General features: G+C 46.7%; 1 protein-coding gene across 1 annotated transcript; it reads left to right on the top strand.

Annotated features, from left to right (window-relative positions):
• Positions 1-67: 67 nt before the first annotated feature.
• Positions 68-18,506, top strand: LOC101040337 (small ribosomal subunit protein eS27-like). Its single transcript, XM_074396487.1, has one exon. The coding sequence runs from the start codon at positions 2,594-2,596 to the stop codon at positions 2,846-2,848; it is 255 nt and encodes an 84-aa protein (XP_074252588.1). The 5' UTR covers positions 68-2,593; the 3' UTR covers positions 2,849-18,506.
• Positions 18,507-20,500: the final 1,994 nt, after the last annotated feature.

The following is a 20,500-nucleotide window of genomic DNA, read 5'->3' as shown; positions in this document are numbered from 1 at the left end:
TTTCACAACACCAGCAGCATCTTAAACCTGAGTCTAATTTCTTTCTTGTTAATTAGGCACCAGATAATCTTTACAAAATGGTTCCTAAAAGTCTAGTAATAGGAGTCTAATGGCATATTGATGATTACCATATGGTTCCTTATAAGAACTGCCTGCCGCTTAGTGAAATGTGCCTGTAACTCAGTTCATTTAGACACGAATTTCCTTTGCTGTCATGATTAGTAGACTTAGTTACCCTAAATTAATTTTGAAAAAATGGTGGAATTTTATTATATATATATATATGGTATCTTACCATAGCACAGAACAGTGACCTCTTGCTCAGGATAAAATATGGTGATTGAAAATAGTAATAGCTTTGCAAGAATATATATGTATCTGTGCAAGTCTAAATTTTATTATTCTCTGGTATTTCTCCCAAGGTTTTATTTTGAAAAATTTCAGACTACAGGAAGACTAAGCATAGCTTAATATGCACCTGTATGTCCTTCACTTAGATCAGTAGTTATCAATATATTGGCACCTTTGCTTTTTCTTGTTCTCTCACACAGGCATACACAATGTATATATGCACACACATTTGGTTTTTGTTGAATCATTTAAGATTGTTATGGAATTATGATAAATACTTTAGCAAGTATCTCCTGAGTAAGGACATGTGTTCCTTTATAACCATAATCCAGTTGTCAGACTCAATAAGGTTAATAGTACTACCATCTAATATATAGTTTATTTTCAAATTTCCCCAGGTGTTCCAATAATGAGTTCTTTATAGTTGTGTTTTTTAAAATAACGTCTTTATTGTGATATAATTTACATACTGTACAGTTCATCTAAAGTGTACAATTCATTGGTTTTTACTGTATTTGGAGTTGTACAGCCATAGCTAGCATCAATTTTAGAACACTTACATCACCCTAATAAGAAACCCTGTGCCCATTACCAATCACTTGCCTTCCCTCCCACCACCCCAACTCTCACCTCCGAGCCCAAAGCAAGCACTCATCTACTTTCAGTCTCGATTTGTCTTTCCTGGACATTTCATATAAATAGAATCATGATGTGTGATGTGTGTGACTGGCTTCTCTCAGTGTAATGTTTTCAAGGCTCATCCATGTTGTGGTATGGATTGGTACCTTACTCTTTTATGGCTGAATAGTATTCAGTTGAATGGATATACCACATTTTGTTTTATCTACTCTTCTATGGATCGACATTTGGGTTCTCTCCACTTTGGGGCTGTTACGAATAATGCTGCTGTGAGCAATAGTGAACAAGTTTTTATGTGGACATGTGTTTTCATTTCTCTTGGGTGTTTACCTAGGAGTGGAGTTGCTGGGTCATATGGTAACTCTTGTGTTTAACATTTTGAGGAACTGCCAGACTGTTTTCAACTCACTTGCACCATTTAATATTTTCACCAGCAGATGCAGTTCATTTTTGGTTTTGTTTTGGGTCCAGGATCCAGCCAATGATCATACATTGCATTTAGTTGTTGTGACTCTTTATCCAGAATAGTTAGTCCCCTGTGCCCTTCCTGATAGTGACCTATTTGAAGAGTCCAGGCAAGTTGTTTTGTAGGGTATTCCTCAACTTTGATTTGTCTGATTGTCTCATTGGTGGTTTCAGGTTAAACATTTTTGTCAGGAATTCTTTATAGGTGATACAGTGTCCTCATGATGTCAGATGGCACTTGTTACCAGTTTGTCCCATTACTGGTGATTTGAAGTTGTGTCTGCCAGATTTCTCCCTTGTCAAGTTGATACCCTTTCCCCTTTGCAATTAGCAAGTAGCCTGAGGGGTGATATTTGAGACTAGGAATATCCTGTCCTTAGCAGGTTTGCACTCTGTGTTCATTGGTCATTCCTGACTGAATTATTACTAAGGTAGTTGTAAATATTTTCTGTTGTCATTCCTTCCACATTTTTGACATCTCTGTGAAGATGAGCATTTAAAGAAATTTATAATTTCCTCATTTGATGTGTAATAACCATCTCTGCCATTACTCATTTCAGTGCTCAAATGCGGCTTCTGTGTTCTGTGAGCATCTCCTATCAGTCTTTAGCACTTCCCTACTTTGTGACAGACAAGGTGGCTTCCATGCTGAACTTGTGTTTTCCCTACCTCAGTTTTCTTTGTTTATTGTCAGATATATTCTGTGAATCGATACATAGATGCATTTTCTTTGCCTGTTTTATTTTTGCCTAAATGGTAGGTAGTATACCTTCCAAATCTCACTTGAGCTTGTTCTGTCCCATTTTTCTACACTGGATTTTATAAATGTACCATAGTTTAGTCTCTTTTTGAAGGATATTCAGTTTAAACTTTTTTGCTTTTATAAATACGACTTTAATGCATAGTCTTTAGATGTCATTTAACATAATGTTGAATATATTTATTTGATCATTTCTAGCTGGGAGATTTAGCAGGTGAAGGGGATGTGCATTTCCAATTTCAATAGTGCTATTCCTTACTAAAAAAATGATGCTGGTTTACATTCCTATCTAGCAGTTTTGAAAGTGCCCAGTTCTTTTCACCTTTGTCTACATAAAATATTACCCCTTTCTGGCGGTGACGACCTACCCACGAGAACATGCCTCTCGCAATGGATCTCCTTCATCCGTCTCCAGAAGAGGAGAATAGGAAACACAAGAAGAGACGCCTGGTGCAGAGCCCCAACCCCTACCTCATGGATGTGAAGTACCCAGGATGCTATAAAATCACCACGGTCTTCAGCCATGCACTAACGGTAGTTTTGTGTGCTGGCTGCTCCAGTGTCCTCTGCCAGCCTACAGGAGGAAAAGCAAGGCTTACAGAAGGACGTTCCTTCAGGAGGAAGCAGCACTAAAAGCACTCTGAATCAAGGTGAGTGGGAAAATATCTCTATAAACACATTTTGGATAAAGGAAAAAAAAATTACCAGACTTTTTGATCTTTGCCAGTCCTCTAAGTGATAACATTTCTTTGTGGTTTAAACTGCCTTAGTAGGCCCGGCACCATGGCTCACACCTATAATTTCAGCACGTTGGGAAAATGTGCTGAGGCGGGCAGAACACTTCAGCTCAGGAGTTCAAGACCAGTCTGGGCAACATGGTGAAACCCCGTATAAAAATACCAAAAGGGTTGAGGCAGGAGAATTGCTTGAGCCCAGGAGGTCAAAGCTGCAGTGAGGTGCGATTGTGCCACTGCATTTCAGCCTGGGCGACAGAGCAAGAGCCAGTCTCTAAAGAATTAAAAAAAAATACTCTTGAGATAAATGGGCAAAGTACATGACTAAATAGCTCATTAAAAAAGGAAATAAAATTTACCTTTAAACCCCAGTTTTTTAAAAAAAGATATTCAACATCACTAATTATTATAAAAAGGTAATTTTATTTTATTTATTTTGAGACAGGGTCTCATTTTGTGTCTCCCGGACTGGAGTGCAGTGGCTCCATATTGGCTCACTGTAGTCTTGACTTCCTGGGCTCAAGTGATTCACCTCAGCCTCCTAAGTAGTCGTACTATTGGTGCTGCTGCAACTGGCTTTTTATTATTATTATTATTATTATTTTTTGGTAGATACAAGGTCTTGCTGTGTTGCCCAGGCTGGTCTTGAACTCCTGGCCTCAAGCAATTCTCCTGCCCTAGCCTCCCAAAGTGTTGGGATCACAGATGTGAGCCACTTGCCTGGCCTAGAGTTCTTGCTGGTAATGCTAAATGTATTGGTCCGTTAGGCTGACTTCCTCAGGAATAGTCTCTAGTGACTCCTGTCTGAGCCAGACGACTTCTGTTTACAAGTTCCAGAAATTCATTAAAACCAGTTGATACAGAAAGGAGGATTTTTCAGAACCTAAGCAAAGCTGGGCCTCACAAGGACTGCCTTTGGGTCCAAGGCAGCTGTCCTTTCTGTCACTCTCTTGATTACGCAGCTGTTTAATTCTGTTTCTGCAGACCAGCTTTCTCTGCTTCTCCTTGCATTTGGAAGGAAATCGTTGTCCAGCTACTGGCAACCTGCTCTAAATTCCAGGAGAGAGAATGTTATTGGCCCATTTGGGTGAGGTATCCCCCACTGGGCCAGTCAGCTGTTTGGTGCCAGGCTGTCGGGGCAGATGCAGGGAAGAAGCCCAGGCTGTCCTATTCTTGGACCTTCACTGACAGTGCAGAACCTTTCACTTTATTTCAGAGTTAGGATTATGCCTTCTGAGCACATTACTTTGAACCCTTGCCAGGTTGGCGTGTTTACTCAGAGGAAGCCATCTCCTTCTCACTGGTTCGCCTTTTCTCAGTGCCATCTGGATGAGATGCTGTTAATACAAGAACATTCCCTCTACTCACCTCCTCCAGGTCATGCAGTTAGGCTGGGATGCTAAGTGCAGTCCTCCTCTTTACCACAATGCTCTGGGTTGACATGATCCCAGGGCTGTGAAGACTTTATGGGGTACCCAGACAAAGATAGTTTAAGGGAATTGTTTTAAGGCAGCCTCCATTACACCTCCTAAGATTAAGCTGCTGCAGAGTACACCTGGCTTAAGGGGGTCCTGCATGATGTTCTTTCACTCTGAAAGGAAGGCAGACCCTCAGCTGTTCTTGTCCTACCAAGGGGTGTTGCCCTGGAGAGTGAAAACCATTCCTGGGGCAGTGTGGGAATAAGTGCAAATATTGGTAACATTGAGGAAGTTGTGACTCAGACTGACAATTTTTTTGGCAATTTAGAAATTTATTTATTTATTTTTGAGACCGAGTCTCGCTCTGTTGCCAGGCTCACAGCCATCTCTGACTCCCTGGTTCAAGCAATTCTCCTACCTCAGCCTCCTGAGTAGCTGAGACAACAGATGCATGCCACCACGCCCAGCTAATTTTTGTATTTATAGTAGAGACTTCATGATCTGCCCACCTTGGCCTCCCAAAGTGCTGGGATTACAGGTGTGAGCCACCGCTTTGGCCAATTTAGAGATTTTTAACAAAATTGAAGTAGGAACCAATTAAGTTGTCACTTGATCATTAAAAATAATTTGTTTTGTTTGTTTGTTTTTTGAGACAGAATTTTGCTCTTGTCACCCAGGCTGGAGTGCAGTGGCGCATTCTCTGCTCACTGCAACCTCTGCCTCCCAGGTTCAAGTGATTCTCCTGCCTCACCCTCCTGAATAGCTGGGACTACCAGTGTGAGCCACTGTGCCTGGCCTAAAAATAATTTTGATAATAGATCACCACACAACTTTTAGTCATAACTCAGGAGTTCAAAGAATTGTGATTTTGCTATCACAAAACTTCATTCCCTTCTATTTATGAAAACAAAGTTTTTCAGTACTTGTATCTGTAAAAATAAAAATGGGAATGGAATTGGTGCTGAAATGATCTTATTTTAACAGTCAGCAAGATTTATCTATGAAAGCCTGAACCATTCTAAGACAGATTTTCTCATACTTTGTTTTGGTCAATTATGTACTAACAGTAATTATAATAATTCAGAATAAAAATATTTCTAACACTTAGAGTTTATGGTCACAGGAAATTTAACCAAATTTCAATTTTAGAGTGTTACAGAGAATTATGTATGAGCAATAGGAGACTTTCATTCCTAAAGTTGTATTACATTAGGGTAAATTTTGGGGTATAAAGTTCTATGTATGGGAGTAGAATGGAAATACACATATAAGCAGAAGTTTCTGACTGTTCTACAAATGTGTATTTTTAACCAGATGAAGATGGGCATCCAACTGCAGTGGAATTTACATTCCATTGAATACGTTTATAAGTGATTTGGCCGGGCGAGGTGGCTCATGCCTGTAATCCCAGTACTTTGGGAGGCCAAGGGGGGCGGATCACAAAGTCAGGAGATCAAGACCATCCTGGCTGACACGGTGAAACCTCGTCTCTACTAAAAATATAAAAAATTATCCAGGCATGGTGGTAGGCACCTGTAGTCCCAACTTCTCAGGAGGGTGAGACAAGAGAATTGCTTGAACCTGAGAGACAGAGGTTGCAGTAAGCTGAGATCGTGCCACTACACTCCAACCTGGGCAACACAGCGAGACTCATCTCAAAAAAAAAAGTGATTTAATAATTTAGCCAATATTTATAACACAACAGAACTATACTCTTTGCAACTATTTAAATTTAAAATGAAAAATTCTAGATATTAAGCTTAGATATGCATAGATGTAAATTTTTGTTTTAGGCTACACAAGAGTAAGAACAGTTGAAAATGGCTGCTTTACACTTGTCCTTGTAAAGCAGTGCCACTTATCCCTCACTTTGCTCTTTCTGTCACCAGATTCCCTTTCAGGGTCTGACTAGCTTTTCTCTCCTTCCTGCCCCCTTCATCCAGTGTGACTTTGCTGTGACGCTGTCAGGTAAGGTGAAGGAAGGTTGGCGTGGCTTCGATAATACTGGTGGCTTTTGTTTGTTTATCTGCTTTTTACTTCCCTTCATGTGCATGGCCCTGGGCAGGCTCCCCTGGCCTTGTCTAACGTTGAGGTCTGTTCATCCCCATGTCTTTTTTGTGATTTTCCTCCTGGTCGAAAGCTTTGCAAACCTCTCACTTTCTGTCCCATTAATCTTCAATAGCTAGAGGTTATCCCTGGGGCTATAAACACTGGTTGCTGAGAAATTCTGATACTGCCTGGTCCCAGAGATTTAATACATACATTTGACATTTTAACTCCATACCTCCTAGGTTTGGTCACTATGTAGTGCCACAGAGTGCCCATGTCAGGTTGGCTGAGAAGTGGGGCCCTGTCCCTAGTGCTCCTCATGGGTTCATTGACCATCATCTTTGGCTCCTCAGGGACTCCCTGACCCACAGTCTTCAAGTAGTTCCATTAATTCTGTTATTCTAGACATTTAATTAGTGTGCAAAAACACACTTAGGTGCTAGAGCCTCAGAGGTGAATCATGCATAGGGTTATTTTCAGGGTGTCTTGAATCTCTTAGGGTTGATAGACCATATGGCTAGCAAATGGCCTCGTTTTTGAGAAATCCTACAGTTATCCTTCACCTGTTCTGATCTGAGAGCTCCATGTGACTGGTGGGGTTTGGTGACTTTAGAGCAGGCTGCCCTGGGTGGGGGTGGGGGTGGAGGGAAGCCTGGCTGTAGCTACTGTTCTGGGAACCCATCTCATGCCTTGGTGGTAGCAAGTCAGGCCCTGCAGTGTGGAGGGCGGCAGCAGCTGACTCTGGCTCTCATGATGTAAACAAGAGCAGTGAGGGTGGCTCAGCACCTCCTCAGGTAGAAGGAGAATAGGATGATCACTTGCAGTCCCCTCTGTCACCGGCTGCTGTGACTTGAATAAGCTGGAATCAGGCCTCCTGACCTCTGTGTGGCTGCACGGTGCCCAGGTGTGGCACTGCTGCAGGATGTGTTGGGATGGGCAGGTGGGGCCCAGCTGCTGCTTGCTCAGGGTCCTGAGGCGGCTGGAGCTGACTTCCCCTGGGGCTGCTGCAAAACGTGAATCGGGCGGGGTCTAACGAATGGCGAGAAAGAACATTCTTTAGGTCATATTTTTTTCCTTGAGTTCTGACATAGCCCTCCTGGGACATCCTGCCTTCTCTTGTTCTGACCTTGACCATGACATGGATTTGTCATGGTCACATGGCTATACCTCAGGGCCAAAGCACAGGTCTCCACACTGTCTAACGTGTACTAGCCAGATTGGAATCTTTGCTGACTCCAAATACCACATTTCAAGCTAACCCAGGCTGTGGGAAATGGTGTTGCCTCCCAGTCAGCAGAGAAGGTTGTAGGAAGAAGCAGAAGCCTCTGGCCTACTGTAGGGCCTTGGAAGGGCTGCAAAGTAAAGCAGACAGAATTAGGGACCTGGGTTTTCCAAGGCAGAGGAGGAGAGGCAGAGGCTGTGTAGGTGTACCTGGTGCCTGCGTGAAGGGCCAAAGAAGTAATGGGTATAGAAATCGGGGTGGTTTCTGAGGGCATCTTGCCAGGTAGAGAGCTCAAGTCCCTCGTCTCAGCTCCCCTAGGGAGAGGGAGAGAGCAGGGAAAGGGCAGCTAGGCTAGGGTAGAAGAGGCAGGCTCTGCTGGTCCAGGGCCCCTTTTAGGGTTCCAGCTATACCAGGCTTACACTTCACTTGTGACAGTGGAGCCCTGAGCTCAAGCATGGAGGCAGTGTGGTTGCTCAGCTCAGCCTGGGTCCCTGTCCTTAAGAAGGGCTGGCACCAGTTCCGGAAGTGCCTCACCTGGGGAAGGTCAGACATTCCAGAATCAGTTCATACCTGACAGGCTCTAAGCCCATCTTCCCCTCCCGCCTGCCCCCTGCTTAGGCCACAAACCCTCCACGTTATACAGCAGATTAATTTGAAAATTGAGTTGCAGCTGAATGAGTTGATGTCAACTTCAAAGTTCAGTGGTGTTTGATTAGAGCCGTCTAGAGACTAGACTTGCTCCCAGGAAATGATTCTGACCGAATAATTAAAGTGCATAAAGGTTAGTTTTGTGTTTCTGGCCAAATATGTGTTGCATTCAGCATCTCCAAAACATGAATTCCATTAACCTTTCATGAACCAGCATTAAATTACTTTCAATTAGTCGTCATTCTAATTAAAGTTGAGTTACACAGAGGAACCTTTGTTTATACTTGATCGCTGTTCCCTTTCCTCCTCTGGAACTAAGTCCTCTTGAGCAAATGGTTATTTGGAAAGCTATTTTATAACTTTGTGTCCTCTCACCCATCACTCTTGAGTCAGGACCTGTTCCTGGAGCCGAAGGGAGTAGACACCCACTGCAGCAGGAAGCTGGGGAGCACTGCTGGCTAGATTGAAGCACATGACGTGCAAAAAGCAATCCCATGGCTTTGGGAGAGCCAGGTAAGGAGTGATTGAGGTGGCCTGCCCAAGCCAGGCAAGCTCAGGCAGGCCTTGCGGTGCTGAGTGAGGCATGGTCTGCCCAGGTGGGACTTGTGCAGGTGGAGAAGTGTGGTGCCCTCTGGGACACCATGACCTACCCTATTCCGAGCCTTTATGCCTTAGGTGTGGGTGGCCTTGCTCCTGCCAAGGGATAGATCCGAGTTCTCATCAGGGCCTGTCTGCAGCCTTAGTCTCCTAAGAGCGTTCCTCTCTAGTGGCCACAGCAGGAGGGCTTGAGGGAGGACAGAGATAAACCACTGTGTCCCCCTGCAGGACTCACCTGTAACTTGTCATCCAGCGTATTTTTTTTTTTTTGTTTTCTCCGTTGATTATGGATGTGACCAAGACAGAATCTCTTAAGCCAGTGCGGGATTCCGCAGGATGGGGCACTTCAGGCCCCTCAAACCCAGGATGCCAGAGGTGAGCTTGCTTTCTTTGGCTCCAGGTCTGAACAGAGGTTAGAGGCGCCGACCACTTGCCTCACATTTGCCATCAGTAGCCCTTAAAGCACAAATCATTTTTTCCGCAGTGTGCTGCGCAGTAGAGGCATTGAGAAAGATGACCCTGCTCCCAGCCTCCTGAGTTCCCAGACTGATGAGCACTGCCAGAGTGCAGCAGAGTGGGCCAATGACAGGGCCATGCCCTGGGAAGGCGGAAGGAGGAGTGGCGGGGAAGCTCCTACAAGCTGTTTAACTCGCACCTCACATGAATAGGTGGTTTCCACCAGAGGACATGGGGAAGGCACACACCGAGGTGTGAGGGCATCTTGGGTGTGCCTGGGGGCCAGGGGAGAGGAGAGGAAAGGCAGGATCCAGGGTGAGAGCAAGAGGCTCAGGCCTCACAGAGCACCTTCTTGGAGCCGGGCCTGAGAGCTGGACTCTGGCTGGCGAGCAGGGTGTGTGTGTGTCGGGGATAACCACCATATCCAGTGGGGATTTTTTTGTTTGGTTTGGTTCTTTTGAACCCACAGTGGCAGTGTGGAGGACAGAATGGAGAGGAAAAAGACTCACAACAATTGGTAAGCGTTGTTAAGAGAGCTGATGGGAGCCTGGGAGTGATAGCCAAGGACACAAGAGGAAGGAATGGATCCCAGGGGCTTGAGGAGGGCAGAGTGAACCCAGTTTGACAACTGCCCATCCCAGGAGACGGGAGGAGGCCTCAGGGGTGCCCCCAGGATGGCACAACTTGGCTTCTGGGTGAGCGGGGAGTGGAGTACAGAGCCTGGGTTGAAACAAGGCAGGACATTTCTTTGGAGAATGTGGATTGCCTATGGGTCCTCTAGGTGAGGAATCCCCATAGGCATTGGGTCTGGGGAGAAGGTGAGGGATCTGGACTGGAGTCAGAACTCGAGACCGAATATACAGGTGTCTGCGGAAACCAGGGGTGTCTCCGACATTGTGCAAAGGGTTATGTGAGATGAGGAAATGGAATGGGAAATAACCAAGACTTAACAAGGTGAGCAAAGAGGAAGAGAGTGGTAGTGTATGAACAGAGGAATGGGGACACGACAGAGAACACACTTCGGGCTCCATTCATGTAAAAGCCAAAACCAAACCAAAGTAATTGGTGGCAATAGGAGGTCAGAATAGAGGCCGCCCTGTGGGAGTCTGTGACAGGAGCAGGTCACAGGCTGACTTCCGAATGCTGGCAGTGTTTCCGGTCTTCCTCCGGGGGCTGGCCGTGTGGGTGTATACATGTGCACAATGCACTGAGATTTGTGTACTTGATTGTAAGAATAAATTTAAAAAGTGTTAAAAAAAAATAAAGGAGGAAAGCAAGGAAGGAGGGAAGGATAAGGGGAGGGAGGACGGGCAGGAGGGAAGAAAGTGCAAGGCCGTATTGTCATTCGAACCCTGAACCCTGAGAGTGCGTCAGCAAACAACAGGAGGTGGTGTAGAGCAACACGCTGTTTTTAATGAGCAGATGGGCTGAGGCCTAAAGTAGCCCCAAGTGAGGATGGGCAGGGGTTTTAGTTTCCTATAAACAAGAAGTGTCCCAGTCTGATGTAACTGCTACGTGATACCCAGACTGCCTCTCTCTTTATCTTCAAGGGGTACGTGTCTTCTGGCCAGCTCTTCTGGCTTCTGCTATCTTGCTGACGCATGCTGGTGGCGCAAGTGGCCTTGCATCTTGGGACCTGGCCCGAGAAGGGAGGAGTTATTCATCCCCCTAAGCTTTGAGGGCCCGGGGAGAATCTTTCATTCCCGTCTATTTGGTTATAGAAAAACGGAAAAGGTACGACCTTCTCAAAAACTACTTCAGGCATGACATAGGGGATGGCGTGGGCACCTTGGAAAAAAGAAAAAGAAAAACAATTTTTAGAGTATTCTTGAAAGATGGGTTGGTACCCATCATGTGATTGTAGCAGGAGCGTTGTCTGGATTGTCTGGTGATTAACTGTAGTTTCAACAAGAGTTTTAATGGCTTTTATTATCAGTGTAACACGGGAGAAGCAAGAGGAGCCCTGTGGTGAAGATTACTGTCCCTGCCCGCGTTTTAAATCTCCTAAATTAGGGAACCACCCTCCTAGGTTTGTTGGGTTCCATCCCTTCCAGGTTTGGACTGGTACATGGACTACTTTTCTGATGGTTAAAGTGATTTCTAGAACTGCTTTTCTGTTGTCTGTCTAGGTTAAGACAACAATTGAAGATATTAAACTTAACCACAGACCCCACCTGCTTCTGCTAATAAGTAGTCTAGCGCTAGCCTGTTTGATAAATTGCCACGCGCATTTGGCTTTATTGTTGTGTGAGTATTTCCAGGGCTGAGGTCGTTTGGTTAGTGATTATCTCTAGAACAGCCTGTAGTCTAATTATTCTATTACCATGAGCCAGCCTCAGCCCAAGTGGCAGGACCAGAATATTTGATGATCGGTTGTGGAGGCCACTCCTTCTCTTGACATCTTTGGCTTCCTCCTATTTTTAAGGATCATTTTTCTCTGTTTAGGTTATCATATACAGGGACTCTGAGGGTGTTGCCTGCCTGCTTTGGAAGTAAAAATAATCCAGGTTTAATTGTGCCTAGGAAGCAGGTACCTTGCCAGTGATGAGGTAGCCATGAGTAAGCCTGGGTTCCACATACCCAAAAGAATCCATCAGGGGCAATCCATTGTAGGCTGGTGTGCACAGGATTGTCCCATAGTGCACTTAGGCATGGGTATGCAGCGTAAGGATTGTGGTGTTTGTATAGTACCAGGCCTCTTGACGAGACACAATTGAGGTAGCTTAAGTTAGAAGGGGACCAGGCTCTGTGGGGTAACTTTGGCCATTCTGCGGTAGAGGCCTTGAGTGTTAGGGTTTGGTGACAGGGGCTTTCACCTATGACACGATGGGTTGTATTAGTCCACTTGCAGGATATGCATACCATCCCCCTTACTGGATTTGCAAGCGTCCAGGACTGCGATCATTCCTGAGGAGTGAAAGTGGGGCTGGAGTTTTGGGATGCTAGTAAGTAAGGCGGGAATGTCTATCCCATACCATGGCCACTGCTCACCCATACGAGCTCCCTCGCATACCCAGCAATTGGAAATGTTCGTGATAAGCACAATGTGTTCTTCTAGATCTACAAACAGGTTTTTTCCTGGCTTGGGAAGGGATATGTTTGCTTGTAGTTTTGTATAAAGGAATGTAAATACTATGGGTGATTTTGCGGGGGGAGTTGTTGGTTTTGGCTTTTGCTTTGGCTATATTCTGTTCTCTCTTTATGTCTTCAAGCGCTTGAGTGTTTACTCATTGTCCAGTTTTGGTGAAGCAAAGCCAGTGCTTACCTTTGGGACATACAGCCCCATCAGGACTGCCAGGTACTCCTAGATTTTTTACTTTATAATAACTTTTCCCTGATCCAAGACATTCCTTGACTAAGGTTCCATAACAGGATTTTTCTGTATGAAGACGGTAAGTAAAGGATTGTTGCATTTTTCCTCCATAATGGAAAGACTGATTAATACGGCAGCTCAGAGGGGCTGCTGTGGACAGCAGGGCAGCTACTGACAGTATTAGGATTGTGGTGAGGGATGTTCCTGTATTAAGAATTTTGGTTGGAAGTGAGGCACAGCAAGTGGTTGCATAGATAGCAGGCCATTTCTGGAAGCAGGTGATTAGTCTTCCTCGTGTTTAGGTCTTTCTAGGGGGTTTTGGTCCTTTAGAACATTTTTGGTTAGGCCAGGTGCAGTGGCTCATGCTTGTAATCCCAGCACTTGGGGAGGCCGAGGCGGGCAGATCATGAGGTTAGAGATCAGGACCATCTTGGCCAACAAGGTGAAACCCCATCTCTACTAAAAAATACAAAAATTAGCTCGGTGTGGTGGCGCTTGCCTGTAGTCCCAGCTACTTGGGAGACTGAGGCAGGAGAATCACTTGAGCCCGGGAGGTGGAGGTTGCTGTGAGCTGAGATCACATTACTGCACTCCAGCCCAGCGACAGAGCAAGACTCTCTCAAAAACAAAAACAAAAACAAAAACAAAAATATTTTTGGTTAATTTAAGCTTGGTAGGAGAAATTGGCCTGGATGAGCACTTAGCTGTTGATGTTCTAGAGGAAGAAGTAGCCTTTGGGGTAAGCTTGACCCTGGTGCGATGGATCCAGTGGGGGAGTCTTTGGACTCTCATTGCAGTTGGTGTGCCGAGTATCACAGTGTAGGGGCCTGTCCACTTCAGTTAAAGCTTTTTATGAGGGTCGGGTTGGGAGATGAACACGTCTGTGCCTGCAAGACAGTTATGGTGAGAGGACAAGGAGGTGTCGACGGGGAGAGACATGGCCTCATTTGTTGCTTCATGGATGAAAGACCTTGTCTGGATTAGGGAGGGGAGGTAGTTCCTGAGTGGCTCAGAGTCTGGTAAGGGTGAAGGCCCTAAGACAAAAGTTCGGTCATACATGATTTCCAAGGGACTATAAAAAGAGGGTGCTTTTGGTGCGGTGCGCAGTCCCATGAGGGTTAAGGGGAGATTTCTTGTTCATGACTGGCAGTTTTCTGGAGCCATCTTGGTGAGTTGGGCTTTAAGGACAGAGTTGACTTTTTCAACTTTGTCTGAAGATTGAGGCCTATAGGGTGTGTGGAGAACTCATTTTATTCCCAAAGATGTAGAGACACCTTGGGTAATTTGGCTGATAAAGGCAGGCCCATTATTGGACTAGAATGGATGTTGGGAGTTCGAAATGGGGAATTATATGCATGTTGAGAGTTTGCTTGACAATATTTGCACTTCTGAAGTTGTTGGGAATGCTTCTACCCACCCAGAGAAAGTGCAGTCAAAGACTAGAAGGTAGAGGAGCCATTTATTGGGAGGCATGTGAGTGAAGTCTGTTTGTCAGTCCTGCCTGGGTACCTGGCCTTGGGCTTGGTGGGTAGGAAGAGGCAGTGGCTGGCGGGAGCCCTGGGGTTACACAGAGTGGTGGATAGAGCAGGACTGAGTAATCCCTCAAACACGCCTGGAAAGGTGAGGACAAGTGAGAATAGGGCAGAGAAGTTGCAAGAGAGGTTTGTAACCCACATGGAAAGAGCTGTGGAGCCTTTGGAGGATAGGGATTGTTTGAGAGCGGGGAAGAATGAAGTGCCCTTCCTTGGCCTACCATGGTCCCTGCTTTTGAAGGGTTTGGGCTTGGAAGTCTTCCTTTTCTTCTAAGGAGTAAAGAGGCAAAAACGAGGACAGGGACAGAAGCTGGCCGTGCACAGGTTGTAAGGCTGCTTGTTTGGCAACCTGATCTGCTAGAGCATTTCCAGCCATTGTAGGATTGTCTGGGGTTTGGTGGCTCCCACAATGAATGATGGCAACTTTCTGCAGGAGTCTGGCAGCTTGAGGGAGTCTGCTGATGAGAGAGCCATCTATGACATGAGTGTTTTTTTGCAGTTAGGAAAGCCTGTTCTTTCCAGATGGACGAGTGTGAGTGCACGATGTGGAATGCATAATGAGAATCTGAATATATGTTAATTTGTTGTCCGGCTGCTAGAGTGAGAGTGATGAGCTCATATTTTTGGGATGTGGCGCCTAGGGGGAGCAGATTGGCTTCAGTAGTGTTGGGGGGTGACACTGTAGCATAGCCAGCATGTTGGCGTCCTTGATGTAGGTAGGAGCCGCCATCTACAAACCAAGTAAAGGAGGCATCTAGACGGGGTTGGTCTGATAAGATTTCGAAAGGGTATAAGAAAGGTTTAAACGGTGTCTACACAGAAGTGTGCAGCGTCTTGGGAGGTAGTAGCTTCAGGTAAGAGTGTGGCCAGATTTAGATGGGAGCTGGTTAGCACTGAGGAATCTCTGAATAAAGCATACAGTTGGAGGAGCCATGGGGCAGAGATGAGGCTTAGTACACTGCGGAGAGCTAGCGTACCTTTGATGTTATGGGTTGAATAAACTGTTAGGTTGGCATGAAGAGATGGTTTTAGGCTTTCAAGAGTGAGGACAGCAGCTGTCACCAGTGGTTGGAGGCAGGCAGGTCATCTGAGAACTGTGGCTTCAAGCTGTTTTAGAGAGGCAGCAACCTGGAGGGTGGGTCCATTAGACTGGGTTAGAACACTTGGTGTAACTCCACCTTCGTCAGTATAGAAGGAGAGGTTTGGTGAGGTCCGGGAGAGTGAGGACAGGGGCTGAGGTGAGAGCCTTTTGGAGTAGACGGAAAGGTTAGGTAATAGGCTGTATAGGATTTAAAGGCTCATGGAGAGGGCCTTTAGCAGCTTGGTATAACAGTTTGGCAAGTAGAGTGAAGGAAGGAGTCCAGAGCCTAAAGTATCCCACTAGTCCTAGAAAAGAGAGAATTTCTTGCTTAGTTTGCAGAGGCGGGAGGGACTGGAGCAGGGATATGTGGTTGGCTGTGAGCCCCCGGGTGTGTGGAATAAGGGCAAGGCCTAGGTAGGCGACTGAAGAGGTGCATATTTGTTCCTTTTTAGGGGAGACCCAATACCCGCATTCTGCCAGGAAGTTTAAAAGAGTGATAGTATGGGCATTGCAGTCTTTTTGAGAAGGGCTATACAGGAGTAGATAATATATTGAAGGAGAGTGGACGGTTTTAGGGATACGGTACAGAGGTCACGAGCAAGGGCCTGTCCAAAAAGGTGGGGGCTGTCTCTGAAATCTTGAGGTAGTACACACCAGGTGAGCTGGTATGAAAGGTGTGTGTTGGGGTCTTCCCATGTGAAGGCCAAGAAGTTTTGAGAATCAGGGTGCAAAGTAATTGTGAAAAAAAGCATCCTTTACATCAAGGACAGAAAAATGGGTGGTATTAGAGGGAATAGTGGAAGGTGGAGTGTATGGATTAGGAACTACTGGACATACTGGGAGTATAGCTTGGTTAATGAGCCTGAGGCCCTGGACTGATAAGTTCCATCTGACTTTTTAACAGGTAGAATTTGTGTGTTAAAAAGAGGAGTTTGTTGGGTGGAGTAGGTGACTGGTGAGGAGGTGAGAAATGATAGGTTTTAGGTCTACAAGAGCTGCTTGGGGATTGGATACTGCTTCTATGATAGGAACTGGGTGGGGTTTTTAAGGGTAACACAGACGGGGGTGTGGTGTTTTGTGACTGAGGGTGTGAAAGTATCCCAAACAGCAGCGTTAACTACAGACAGGGGATAAGGGAAGGTTGCATGTTTTAGGGTGGGAGGTTGGAGGAGTAGAAGGAAGTTAGAAGCACCGGAGGGGCCTGGGTGGACGCGTTGGCTACTGTGGGGAGTGTGGAAGTGGAGAGTAGTGTGGAGTTTTGAAAGGATGTCTCTGCCTAGGAATGAGTTGGGCATGAGGGCAGGACTAAGAAAGAGTGAATGAAGGAAAAGGTGTGCAGGGAGCAGAAGAGTGGACGGGTGGCTTGGGGTTTGGAGACTTGTCCATCAATTCCCAAAACAGACTTGGGTGGACTGGGTGGGTCCTGAAAAATCAGGTAAAGCAGAGTAGGTTGCCTCGGTGTCAGTTAAAAAACATCCTGGCTTACCTGCCACCATCACAGTTACCCTTGGCTTGGATGAAGAGATGGTAGTTGCTGGGGTGTCCATTGCAGGGCACTGTCAGTCTTCAGTGGTGAGGCTGATGAGATCCGAGCAGGGGGTTTTGGCTGGTTCAGGAAGGGATGGGGACGGTCCTTGCAGGGGCCACTCACAATCCAACTTCCAGTGTGGTCCTCTGCAGAGGGGGTCATGGCCTGGTAGGCTTACCTGGGTTTGGGCATTGTCTGGCCCTGGAACCTTCATTGCCACTGTTGAAACAGGGACTGGGTGGAGGTGGATTACCAGGAGGCCTCTGTGTGGAGCTGTGGCCCTGTGGGCCTGCAGGGCTCCTGATGGCAGTGGCTAGCATTTGAAACTCTGCCTGTTTTTGCCCTTTACTTTCCTCATCACGATTGTTAAAGACTTTGAAGGATAAATTAAGAAGGTCTCGTGGGGTTTCAAGGCTGTCATCAAGCTTCTGAAGCTTGTGCTGGACACGGGGGGTGGATTGGGAGATGAACTGAAGGTTTAAGATAGTGGTTCCTTCTGGGCTGGCTGGGTCTAGGTTGGTATAGTTTCTCATGGCTTCAGTTAAACGAGAGAGAAAAAGGGCTGGGTTTTTGTTGGGACCTCGGGTGATTTCTGAGTTTTTCACAGTTGACTGCTTTATGGGCACCTTTTTTGAGTCCTGTGAGGAGACACACAATCATGTGGTCTTGATGGTGGTGTCCAGGGACTCTGTCTTGATAATCCCAGTTGGGGTCTTGGTTAGGGACTGCCTCTATGTCAGTAGGCTGTGCAGGAGCCTGGTGCTGAATTTTATCAGCATGTGCCTGAAATAGGGTCCAGATATGACAGTTCCGGTCTTCTGGGGTGAGGGTGGAAGAGAGGATAATGTAGAAGTCATGCCAAGTTAGTTCATAAGACTGGGTATTGAAACTCTTAAGAGGTAGGGTCTTCTGGAAATGAACCGAGTGTTTTGTTAATTTGAGAGAGATCAGAGAGGGAGAAGGGAACATGACCTCTTACAACACCTTCAGTTCCTGCTACTTCCCAAAGGGGGCACTCTAGCACAGGCACTGAATTAGGGTTGGAGCACGGGCCAAAGATGGCACCTGAGTGAGTATGGGTGGGAGAGAAGAACCTGGAAGTGGTTCCTGCTGAGGGTTTGAAGAGGGAAAGGGGGGTTGAGTTAATAGGCAGTAGAGGATAAATAGGGGCTTAAGGTGGCAGGATGGATTTACAGGCCTTAGAGGGCAGTGGGGGAGGAGAATGGGTGCAGGCAGTGCCGGAATTGTCCTGAGAAGAGGATGGTGTAGGAAGAGAAGTGGATACTTTTGGAGGTGGTGCTGGCTGGGAAGATGACGGCTGGGAAGGTGGTGGCAGAGAAGACAAAGAGTAGGCTTGGGGGTTAGAAAATGCAGTTGAGAGGGAGAGGTAGGGGCTGGGAAGGTAGACAGCAGTCTGTGGGATCCAACGAGGAAAAAGAGGTAGGGTCGGGAGGAGAAAGGCGATCTGGGAGGCGAGAATGGAGGAGGAGGATTTGAACAGGCGAGCAAGAATTGCAGCGGTCAGGTTGTGATCTGAGTGCCAAAAAGGCCTGGACATAAGGAATTTCTCCCCATTTTTCAGTCACCAGCAGTAATTGCTTAAGTCAGTTACAATTATAAAGTTGAATGTTCCATTTGCAGGCCATTTGGACCCATTATCCAGTTTGTCCTGTGGCCAGACGGAATTGCAAAAAAAAAAAAAAAAAAAGAGAAGGCGCTTAGGGTGGATATCTTGCCTGAGGCCTGAGGTTTGCAGGTTTTTTATGAGCAGGCTAGAGGGCTGTCTTTTGGAATGGTAGACTGGGAATTTCCCATAACAGAGGGTAGGCCCAGGAGAACGGGGAAAGGACACCACCCTGGATGGCGGCAGGGAGACAATAAAAGGAGCCATCATCACTGCTGCCTTTTTTGTTCCTGGAGCAGGATCAAATGGCTTAGAGGTGTCCCCCTAAGACCAGATGATCAGTAAGTGATTGGCACTTGCTGGAGCCTTCTTGGACCAGCGTTGATTTTTGGACCAGAGAAACCAAGAGAAGCCGTAGGTGAGGTCAGTGGCGGATGTGCATGCACAGAGAGGCGACTGAGGCTGAGGAGCTTCCTTTGTTCAGCTGTGGCCTGCTTTCCGGGGTGGAGGGGTAGGTCTGTGGAGACTCAAACTGGAGCCCCTCCTGGGTTTTGGCATCAGATGCAAGGCTCTATTATCAGTTTGAACCCTGAGAGTGCGCCAATGACACAAGGCGATGTGGAGTGACACGCTGTTTTCATGAGTGCCTGGGTGAGGTGGGCTAAGGCCTAAAATGGCATCAGCCCCAAGTGAGGACAGGCAGTGATCTAATAGTCTCCTGTAAACAAGAAGTGTCCTGATGTAACTGCTGCATGGTACCTGGATGGCCTCTCTCCCCATCTTAGTGGGTACATGTCTTCTGGTGTCTGCTGTCTTGCTGATGCACACTGCTGGTGCAAGTGGCCTTGTGCCTTGGGACAGGGCCTGAGAAGGGAGGAGTTATTCATCCCCCCAGGCTTTGAGGCCCCAGAGAGAATCTTTCAGAAAGAAACCTGGAGGAGAGGTGACAGGAGAGGAGGGGGTTTTCAAGGAGGAGGATGACAGCCAGTGTCACTCACACGCCTGGAGCTCAAGCCCCTGCGTGGGCTCTGTAGAGGCAGGAGTAATGCCTGCGGCCTTGGAGGCTGCCCCATAGTCCTCTTGGGTTCACCACTAGTGTGTGTCCCTCATGCTTCGAGTGAGTGGTGTGGAACGGACCCTAGCGTTGAATCAGGACATGGAGGCCCAAGAACCCCTGGGGGGTCCTGTGCCTGAGAAACCCCTCAGCTCCTGGCGGTGCCAGCGGCCACGTCTGCGGTTTCCTGAGTGCCCTCCCTGGCACATCCTTGTGTTTAAACTTGATAATGCTTAATTTAAAAAATGTAATTAACGACTGTTATTTGATTAAAAAAAAAAACTTCCATTTTAATGTGAGAGTTTCCCATAGAAACCACTTCAACTTTGGCGTGGTGAACGGCAGCTTTATTAACGGAGCCATCTGCAGGCTTTCCTCACAATCTGTCGTGTTGCCTGTGGCCTCCAGTACAAACACTGGTGATTGTGATACAGGCTCCAGTCAGTGATAGAGGGGACAGCCTTCCTGGCACTCTGATACAGGGACAGCTAATCTCTCTCTCTTAAGTGCTGAGCCTGCCGGGGATGTCTCTCCCCTTTGGACTGGGTACTGTTGGTGGGCAAGGCCTTTATCTTTTTTTCCTTTTCTAGACCTGGGAGATGGTACCTCTGTTGCACAGATAGCACCTAAACTCACCTCCACTCCCTGGAAAATGCTTTCATGGGAATCAAGTAATTCTCCCCTGAGAGTGAAAATTGTTCTCTTGGGTCTTCTCTACAGTGGTAAGAGCCCTGCTTTCAGATTCCTCACTGGCCCCAGGACAGGCTGACCGCTGGGTGGGGATGGAGTTAGATGACACCAAGGCTCCAGGGTCTTGGCGAGGGCCGAGTCCTACCCAGGGCCTTCTTGGCTCCACTCAGATTAATCATCTCTGTGGAAATGTTCAAGCCTGGCAAACATTTCTCATGATTCCGGTGAGGAGCTGTTCATGGCAGCACACTGCAGGCCACATGAACACAGATCTTGCCGACAAAGCTGGGGCTGTTGCTCTTGGAGGAAGCCTGGTCACCTCATCTCAGTTTGGCAGCA

The sequence above is a fragment of the Saimiri boliviensis genome, chromosome 1 (assembly GCF_048565385.1).
Source record: "Saimiri boliviensis isolate mSaiBol1 chromosome 1, mSaiBol1.pri, whole genome shotgun sequence".
Lineage (NCBI taxonomy): Eukaryota > Metazoa > Chordata > Mammalia > Primates > Cebidae > Saimiri > Saimiri boliviensis.
The sequence above is the reverse complement of the archived record's forward strand: the minus strand, read 5'-3'. Positions and strand labels throughout refer to the sequence as shown.

Excerpts from the sequence above, each read along its gene's own strand:
- LOC101040337 (XM_074396487.1), top strand. The coding sequence starts at position 2,594 with ATGCCTCTCGCAATGGATCTCCTTCATCCGTCTCCAGAAGAGGAGAAT.